General features: G+C 45.7%; 1 protein-coding gene across 1 annotated transcript; it reads right to left on the bottom strand.

Annotated features, from left to right (window-relative positions):
* Positions 1-1881: 1881 nt before the first annotated feature.
* LOC141040669 (uncharacterized) lies at positions 1882-2914 on the bottom strand. The gene is made up of 2 exons (XM_073506786.1): positions 2565-2914; positions 1882-2512 (listed from the first exon to the last, which is right to left on the bottom strand). Exons 1-2 carry the CDS (start codon positions 2912-2914, stop codon positions 1882-1884), a joined length of 981 nt encoding a protein of 326 aa, XP_073362887.1.
* Between the last annotated feature and the right edge of the window lie 7062 nt (positions 2915-9976).

The raw sequence follows: 9976 nt of genomic DNA, 5'->3' as shown, positions 1-9976 counted from the left end.
CAACATTTGTTCCACCGTGTCCTCCTCTTGCTCACATAGATAGCAAGGCGAGGTCGTGTCCTGTAACCCATGGCGCGCACGCCGATCTGACGTCCAGAGTCTATGCAAGATGGCCAACCAAATGAAGATTTTGCAGCCCAACGGCGCCCAGCACTTCCAGATCGCTGCAGCCGCCTGGAATTTTATACCACCTTCACACATCATATGATAAGCCGAGGCAGCCGAGTACTTCCCAGAGCGGTTCCAAGCCCAGACTGGCCTGTCTTCCTCCTCTTGCCGCAAGTGGACCTCGATCAGAATGTCCCAGAGCTTGATGAATTGAGCTAGGCCATCCGTGTCTAGCTCGCCTGAGATGTCATTCGTACAGGCATGCATGAACATCCCCTCACACAGTAATCTTCTGTTGGCCACCTGTGTTCGTACCTTCGCCGCGAGTAAGGGTGCAATCTCTTTAACCGTGCATCCACCGATCCACCTGTCTTTCCAGAACAAGATTTTCGATCCATCTCCAATGGACCAGCTCACCAAGCTCGTAAACGCCTCTTGCGTCTGCTTGTCGATCATCGCACTCAGCCCCTGCCATGGTCTCGACTCGTCAGTTCGCTTAAGCCATCCCCATCTCAATCTGAGTGCCATGCCCTGCTTGTGCAGATCGATAACTCCCAACCCGCCAAGCTGTTTAGGTCTGCACACCCTCTGCCATGCCACAGCGCACTTCCCTCCGTGAATCTCCTCCGAGCCGGCCCAGAAAAAGGCTCGGCAACCTTTGTTCACCCTCTCCAGTGCCCACTTGGGCGCTTCTGCGACAATGAGATGGTGAGTAGGTCTCGCCCTCATTACTTGATTCACTAAGATGAGCCTGCCCGACCGAGTCACCATCCCCCGCTGCCAGCCAGGTAGAATTCGTAGGGCTGCATCAACGATCGGTTGCCAATCTGATCTTAAGAGATTCTTGATGCTGAGCTGCAGCCCTAGATACTTGCACGGGAACTTATCAATCTTCCACAACAATATGTTCCTCAGCCTTTCCCCATCCCCCTCCTCTCCTCTGATCAGAATGGCAGAGGATTTCACGTAGTTTACCTTCAACCCAGATGGCGCGCCAAACATTCTAAGAGCCTCCTTGACAAACTCCAAATCAGATCTCGTAGGCTTGATAAATAGGACCACATCATCGGCGTACAAGGACAGGCGTTGAAGTGGACCACAACCATTGATCTTCGACAGAATCTGATCATCATGTGCTTTCCTTACAATCACAGTGAGCACATCCATGGCAATCACAAAAAGGAACGGCGAGAGCGAGTCCCCCTGCCTCAGGCCGCATGCGTGTGAGAATTTCTTGCCAGCGCATCCGTTAACCACCACTCTAGACGTAGCCGTGGAGAGTAACACTGCCACCCAAGATAACCATCTCTCCGAGAATCCCTTCGCTCTCAACACCTCAAAAAGAAAAGGCCATGACAGCGAGTCGAACGCTCGTGAGATGTCAAGTTTAAGCATGGCCCCCTTAACCTTCCTCTTGTGCAATCTTCTAGCCATCTGTCTCACCAACAGGAAGTTATCGTGTATACTCCTCCCCTTGATGAATGCCGGCTGGTTAATGTTAACAAGCTCCGGCATGCGTCTGCTAAGCCTCGATGCCAGCAGCTTAGAAGCGAGTTTTGGGGCATTGTGTAGCAGACAAATCGACCTGAAATCCTTGATCCTGCAAGCTTCCGGCGATTTCGGAATGAGAGTGATAAGCGCCTGATTGAGACGACCAAAGCCATGGCCATTATTCAGAAATAGCTTATTCATCGCCGCGATCACATCCTTTTTGACGATCTCCCATGCCTTCTGGAAAAATATCCCAATAAATCCATTGGGCCCTGGTGCCTTCTACGATGGCATCTCCTTAATCACCGCCCAGATTTCCTCTTCCTCGAACACAAGATCCTGCTCGGACAGGTCTAGTCTTGGAATGTTCAAGAACTCAAGATCTAACGAGTGCTCCCTCGCCCTGTCTTTCCCAAGCAACTCCTGGTAAGCCTCAAAGAACGCCTCCTCTTTGCCCTGCTGGTCCGTAATGACCTGCCCCTCCACCGACAGCGCTGGTATGAAATTCTTCGCCTTCCTTCCATTGGCAATCAGGTGGAATAACGCGGTGTTGGCGTCGCCTTCTTGCAGCCATCTGATACGCGACCGCTGTCGCGCGATAGTTCTCTCGAGCGACGCCAACCCTAGCACCAGATGCTTAAGAGAAGCCCTGAGCCATCTTTCTCCCTCCGTCAGTTGCCTGGATTCCTGTGCAACATCAAACCTTAGGATCACCAGATTGGCACACGTGATTTGCAGCTTAATGTTGCCCACTCTGTGCTGTCCCCAGGCCGTGAGGAACTTGGCCGTGTTCCTCAGTAGCACATCCAGTCGATGGAAAGGATCGGTAATTCCTTCATCACACACCCAGGCCTCTTTAACCGCCTCCAGAAAGCCCTCAAGCTTGACCCAGAATAGCTCGAACCGAAATCGTCTCCGGATGCAAGTGTTCTTCTAGCGCAAGGAAAAGAGGGCAATGATCTGACGCCGAGGTGGACATGGCTTGTAGAAGGCAGTCCGGGTGGTCCATCTCCCAATCCATCGACACAAAAGCCCTGTCAATCTTTGTCAAGGTTGGCTCCTCCCTCTCACTACTCCAGGTGAACCTCCGACCATGCAAGAAGAATTCTTTGAGAGCATTATCATCAATGAATCTCTTAAATTTGCCCATCATTCTTCGGTCAATCCTGTTGTTGCTCTTGTCAGCCGCATGCAAAATCAAGTTGAAATCCCTGATGACTAGCCACGGCCCCGGGCAAAGCGTGCGCCTCTCCGCAAGGTCTTCCAGGAAGGTTAATTTCTGTGCATCAGACTGAGGCTCATAAACTACCGACATCCACCAAGTGGGTCCCTCCCGCGGTGACACAAAACCCGTGAGGAAGTTTGTGTCAAACGCGAAGTTTGAAAGTTGCACCTTGGACGAGTCCCAACCCACAATGATGCCCCCTAGTCTCAGGAAGGTAAGCAAAACCATCTTAAGCTGGACCTAGACATTGCAACATGGTGAACTGATCCACCCTCTCCAGTTTGGACTCCAAAATACAAATGATAGCGACGCGCACCGTATCCACAAACTCCCTAAGCGTCTTCCTCATAGCCGGGCTATTGAGCCCTCTCACGTTCCAACACACCAACTCCACAGCTGTGTATGACATCGTGGTGAATGGCCTCCGGAACAGCACAAACTAGCCTAAATGGCCACCCATGCCGTCTGCTCCATCCCTCCTGCCAGGTTGGTGGGGACAATCTTCCCGAAGAAAGCCGCGGTCGCCCGGAGTTGTTGTTCCTGGACCGGCGAATCGAACATGTCCCTGAGCTGACCTAGCGCATCCTCCGTGACCGCCAGGTCGTCGCTCACAATCCCAAGTGCTTTGAGCAGCACAGACTCCGCAGCCGTCGCCCTCGTCTTCTTATTGTTGCCGCCCGTCCCGGTCAAACGGGTCGTGCGCCTAGGCGTGAACGGGTCTTGCCCCGCACGCACCCCTCGCAAACCCTCGATCTCCTTCAGAAGCGGCGGTGCCAGTTTCTTCAGCAACCATGCACAAAACTATTTGACATTGCCCAAAGCAGCCACCTCTTTGTCCGTCAGCTTCTCGACCGGACCTAGCATCGTACGTGGGCTGCCATGCAGCACCAGTTCGTTTCCCACCCTCTGTGGGTCCCTCTGTGCATGCACCATCGACGTAGTCCCATCCATGCCCTCTGCCTGTGTCTGATCCAAGGCATCCAGTTGGTCTCCCAGTCCACCTCTGTCGCATCCCACCAACTCTGGCTCCGTGCCAATCAGCTCTGTGACCGGGGCCCATCCTTCCGAAAGCTGAACTGACTGTGGTATGGCAGAGGCCGGGTCCATGATCTGCTGTGGCGAGGACAAAGTAGCCTCCGCCTAGCTGTCTGTGGCCACCGCGCGATCCGACCGTAATGGATCCAACGGTTCGGACACGAGAATCGAAGCCACCTGACCTGCTCCTTGTGGGTCCGCGTTGGTCGGCCTCTCCTGGCCCGCCCCCCTCACCACAGCCTGTCCATCCTCCTTATCATTCTCCTGCACCAACCGTGTCTCGCCTGCGGCCCTCTGTTTGATCTCCTCGGCCATCGAGCTGGTCTCCCTGACCATCTCAACTGCCAACTGCGTGTCCTTCTCTGCGCGTGGCGCTCCCTGACCATCTCAACCCTGAATGCAATTCTTAATAACCTATCTATGGCTAGCACTATTACAGGCCCAAGCAAAAGCCAGACTTCAACGCATACGCAGATAACAAGCAAGCACATGTCAACGAACCAGATCCATATTAGCGCAAGTAATTGAAGCTCATCAACCAGCAGTCTATCGCATCGTCAGCGCCCACCCTTGACCCCTAAGATAAGCTTTGGCAGTCACCATCTTGAACCGATGCATGACTTTAACTCTTCTTCATCCCTGTTTTTTCTGCAGCAAAACACACACAACGAGGTGATTATAGAGCTAGAAATGAAGAAACTCGAAAAGATTGTTAGGATAAAAAACTAGTGAGGACAAACAACAAATTCTTTGTGTGCGCAGTGAAGACATTAGTCAACTATAGGATGGTAGTAACTGGAAGAGGATTTGTAGCACTTGGGTGCTCCAGACCCTTATATGAACATTAAGTTTAAAAAAATACTGGGAAATTAAAAAAACTGGGGTTTTGGGATATGAAACCTGGGTGTCCAATCTACTTTTGTGTGCAATTTTATGAGAAAATACCAGGAAACTATCGGTGGCAAAAAGACAAAAAAATCTATGTATAAAAAAACTGTTTGGATGGATTTTAGTTCGAACTGTATTTTCTTCATCACAGACACATTTCCTGGTATTTTTCTATGAGACTCGTATGGGAGTAGATTGGGTATCCAAGTTTGAGATCCGAGGATTTCAGATTTTTTTTAATTTTCCTGGTATTTTTTAATTTAATTTTCATATAGAGGGTGGAGCACCCAGGTGCTCCAGTGTATTTTTCAATACTAACTGTCTTACCTTTTTTCGCATGCACACCATTTCAATATTTACAAAATATATTTATGCGTATCTTTGTTTTGAGTCCTTTTCAAAGTAGTTCATAGATGATTACCACTAAAACCACCTGTGTGCTTAAGAGGCAAGGAAGGTATTCCTACAACACCCACAGTATAATATTGAAGTCTTACTCAAAAGGACGAAGGATGGGAGGGCAATCATGAACACCCGTTGCCCTAAAGTTGCAAGGACCTTCAACATTGTCGAAGGCTTAATATTCGTCTTCCGCTTCAGTAATTTTCCAGTGACATTGCTTTAGGGCAACGCCTGTGGATGATTGCCTGCCAATCCTTCGCCTTCTTGAGGAAGACTTCGATATTATACCGTGGGTGTTGTATGAATACCTTCCTTGCCTCTTGAGCATACATGTGATTTCACAGGTAATCATTGGTGAACTGCTTTGCAAAGGACTGAAAACAGAGATAGTTATAAATATATTTTCTAGATATTGAAATGGTGTGCAAGGGAAAAGAATAAGGTAAGACAGTTAATATCATCATGTCTTCTTCATTACGCACACAAAGAATTTGTTGTTTTTCTCGTTAGTTTTTATCCTAACAATCTTTTCTGAGTTTCTTGACTTGACTGATATTCATGAATATCTCATTTCCTCATATGCAAAACGGGTTGAACAATGGGTCTAAACCATTAACACCGAGACCTACATGCAAGACCAAATTATTAAAACCTAAATATTAAAAGTTTTCTTGCAATTGCAAAATATTGTGCTATTACCCAAAGGACCATGAGCAAACCTCGATGGTAATTCTAAGTGTCTCCCAGTGTTACCATGTAATTACATAAGGTAAATATTAACCAGGTTCACTATGAATTGACACCCTATGAATAAAATAGGTTAATGAAGAATAAACACATTGCAGACCCAACAAATTCATTTTGAAAAGACCAGTTAATCACAACATGCATGTTTAACACCCAAAAAATATAGCAATTGTATATGTTTCTCATGTATTTAATACAACCAAATTTGATTTATTTCTCACATGTATAATTAGCAATACAAAATTATACCTCGACAAGTGAACATCATATTGCATAATTGAACCAAACAGTGCAACTAAACACCACACCGTAGATCTGAACCAAATAGTGCAACCGAACATCACATTGCACAATAGAGCAATATTTAAAGATCAGGTTGCATAATTACATTACACTAGATAAGTGACTAGAGTATATATAGGAAAGGCAGGTGCAGCACATGTCTATACCTACTAATAAAGCAAGGTGCGTTCATCTGATTTTTTCATCCGTTCACCGCCGATTTTTTTCCTATCCTAGGTGGTACTAAATTTTTGTATGTCCTTCTCCTAGAAAACAAAAAACGGATTGTCCAGAATTTTGTACGCTCGCGCTGTTGCCCAGCGAAGTTAGTCCACTTTTTTTCCTGCCGATGCATCTAGGAAAACCCTATTTGCCGCACGTGGCGATATATAGTTGGATCTTCCCACAAAGCACCAAAAACTGGGCCGACCCGTTTTCCTTTTTTCTGTGTTCTCTATTTATTTTGCTTTTTATTTCCTGTTTCTTTTTTTTTCTTTTTCCTTCCAAGTTTTTTCTACCCTTTTTCTTAAATTAAAAATTCTTAAAAAATGTTTGGAATTTCTTTTTTTATTTTGCAAAAATGCTCAAAATTCCAAAAAATTGTTTCCGTTTATGTTTGGAACTTTAATTTGATCAAAATAAAAAATGTTCACATTTTTTAAAAATCATTGTGTCTTCAAAATTGTTCGAGATTTTGAATAACTTCCAAATTCAAAAAACATTATTGTTTTAGTGAAATGTTCACAAATTCAAATAATATTCGCTTTTAAAAAACAAATTTTATAAAAAATTCTGAATGTTCAAAACATGTTCCCTTTTCAAAAATAGCTCACATGTTCAAGAAATATTCGTGTTTTTATAAGAGGTTCATGTTTCAAAAAATGTTTGTGCATTTTAAAAAATGTTGACATTTAAATTATTTTCGTGTTTTTTCCCAAGATGTTGAAATTTGCAAAAAAAGGTTCAGAATTTCAAAAATTATTCGTGTTTCCAAGAATATTCGGCAATTCATAATAATTATTTTAAAAAATCAGGAAAAAACAAAAAATGGAATCTATCACTGCAATATGTTTTTAAATACTCTCGCTCGTCATTGGTTGGCAGGACGTGTTTGTTCGAGTGGCTAGCAGCATGTGGTCGGGTCTTTGAGGGCGTGAGTTCGATGCTTCAACTCGTCATTTTGTATTTATTTTTATTTGTGCTTTACAGACACAGGTCGTTCGGTGTCTACTAGTAAAAGGTAAAACGAATATGCTTAACCGTAGTAGCTAGTTAAACCTAAGTCCTTAGTAGGCTACAAACGAGGTACCCCTCATCATCGAAGATGACGATGGGCTCCTCTCCTTAAGAGGGCTAGGCTTCCACTTCGTGGTTGCCCTCGTTGTCGTGGTGGTTGCTTGAGCCAGTCCGGTCACTGATATTTGTGATAGGCGCTAGGATTTCCTCGGAGAGGAAGAATGATGTAGGATAGTATTCCCTCCGTCTCAAAATAACTTTGTACTAACTTTGCTACAAAGTTGTACTAAGCCTGAGACACTTATTTTGAGGTGGATGGAGTAGCATATAGTATTTTCCTCAGTTAAGAACCAAGGTTTATGGAACCAGTAGAAGACTTACGCAAACAAACGTCAACAACACATGCACACAGAACAAAATACTTGCACCCAACGCGGGCAAGAGAGTTGTCAATCCCCCTGTACTCGTTAATTGCAAAGATTAATTTTGATAGTGATAGATAGATAAATTGCAAAAGAAAAATAAGAATAAATAAATGCAGCAAGGATATTTAGGGTTTTAGTAAATATAAAGTGAATGGACTCGGGGGGTCATAGTGCTCACTAGAGGCATCTCTCTCACTAGCATAGCAACGGTGTGTAAACATATTAGTATTGAGCAGTTGATAGAAAAGCGCATAGTTATGACATTATTTATGGCATAATCGATATATAAGCATTATGTCCGAGATAAGTAGACCGACATGCATCTGCATTTACTACTATTACTCCACCTATGCCTATGTTGCTTCTTTTGCTTCAAACTATACCATGTGTTTTTGGTTTCCCGATTTCACATTATGATAGTCTATGACCAACAAAAGAAAAGATGGTTATGTTTAAAGAAATGTAACAACCACTAGTGGCAACTTAGAAGACAGCCGCGTCACTGCTTCTAAGGTTCCACCACTGGTTGTACCCAAAAAACATTGTTTACAACCAATAATTGCGATGTTTAACTGAGATATTAAGCATGCAACTTTTAGTGTAAATTTTTTACCGAGCGATTAGATATGCAACCTGGTGATGTATTTGCACACTTTGTTATATTGAATTTGCCATCATTTTGGACGCTGGACCGACATGATGGACTAGGCAATGTGCGCCAAGGCGCACTCCCCTATCTAGTTGATCAAAGAGACAAAGAGAGAGGGAGGAGACTGCTACTAGCGGGCCCGCAACCAATTGAACAGACGTTTGACAACGCCGTTTATCCTTGCCACGTCAGGCGGCCCCGGTTGTCATGATCGGGCCTGAAATACGTTTATCTCTCGGTCAATGTTTTATATGAAAAATTAACATAGTGTGCGGTGTTTTTCGTCAAAAGTTGTGATATATTGTTAATGACGTCGCAGTGGTGGTGGTTATATGCTTGTTACTCCCTTTTTGCTAGGCTACTATCTACTGCTATTCTCGTGTTTTAGCTAGGTGGGAGTTTGACTTGGTTGTTGTGATTTCGATTGGTCAATAATTCTATCCGTAGAATCAATCATCCCGAGTGAACTCCAAAAAAGACAAACAATTTCCAAATTAATGAACCGGGTAAACACGTCACCCTCCTTGCCCGTGCCACCATCGACTCCGTTTGTGGTGGTTGCGGGCCCCGTTCCCAATGGGACGGGGGACCATGCATGATATGTGGTGGGTGTTGTAGTTAGACTCTCTTAGGGCTAGAGTTTAGTTTCCTAGTGACGACATTGCAATGGTGATGGTGACACCGCGTGGATTAAGAATAAAGTTTTCCCAACTCCTCATCCACTTAGCTGGTGGTGGTCTCGTCGACATCGTAGAGCAGGGCATGGGATTGTTCGGTCACTACTTTTCTGGGGGGGGGGGGGTGGATCTGATTTGTGTTTTCATGTCATGCGGCTACTTCAAAGTCTTCTGGTGGAGCAGACGACGTCGCTTCGTGGGCCTCTTTCTCCTTCTCTGACTGGTGATGTTCAACCAGTTTTTTGCATCACTAGGGAGCTTGTGAGGTTAGATCTCACTGAAACCGCCTGGCCAAATCTGGGGTGTGGTCGTCCAGTCCTCTTTGCCGCCTTCTTCTCCTGAATGACGATGTGTTTTCCACATCGTTGTTGTCGACGTCTTCTGGCTCCGACCGACGACTTTCCATCCGTTGCGTCAACACCGTTTTCCTTATTGCGATGGTGTCTCGGAGATCCAGAGGGCCCATTGAAATTCGCTCACGGCGCGCCGCCGGCCAGCGTGTGAGGAAGCCGTCGTCGATTTCTCCAATGATCTGTACCCGCAAAAAAAAAAATCTACAATGATCTATGTGTAATTATCAATTTTCATAAGGATGTTCCTACAAAGTTGATCGACTTGAATATACGCGTCTTTCTCCACGCCACGTCTCTCCTCGACCTTTTGTTGTCCCGAATCCGAAGTCGAGCCCAAACCCTGTCCAGGCGGGCGCGGGCTGCCGCCAGCCGCTACAAAATTTCGCTCCCCTTCCCGCCAACCAACACCAACCGTGGCGCCAACTTCCCCTCGCCCCCCCTCCTTCGCGCCAAGCCGC

The sequence above is a fragment of the Aegilops tauschii genome, chromosome 2 (assembly GCF_002575655.3).
Source record: "Aegilops tauschii subsp. strangulata cultivar AL8/78 chromosome 2, Aet v6.0, whole genome shotgun sequence".
Classification (NCBI taxonomy): Eukaryota; Viridiplantae; Streptophyta; class Magnoliopsida; order Poales; family Poaceae; genus Aegilops; species Aegilops tauschii.
The sequence above is the reverse complement of the archived record's forward strand: the minus strand, read 5'-3'. Positions and strand labels throughout refer to the sequence as shown.

Coding starts and splice junctions, on each gene's coding strand:
- LOC141040669 (XM_073506786.1), bottom strand. CDS start 2,914: ATGTCGGTAGTTTATGAGCCTCAGTCTGATGCACAGAAATTAACCTTC. Junction 2,513..2,564: donor CAAGCCATGTCCACCTCGGC/GTCAGATCATTG, acceptor TTGCATCCGGAG/ACGATTTCGGTTCGAGCTAT.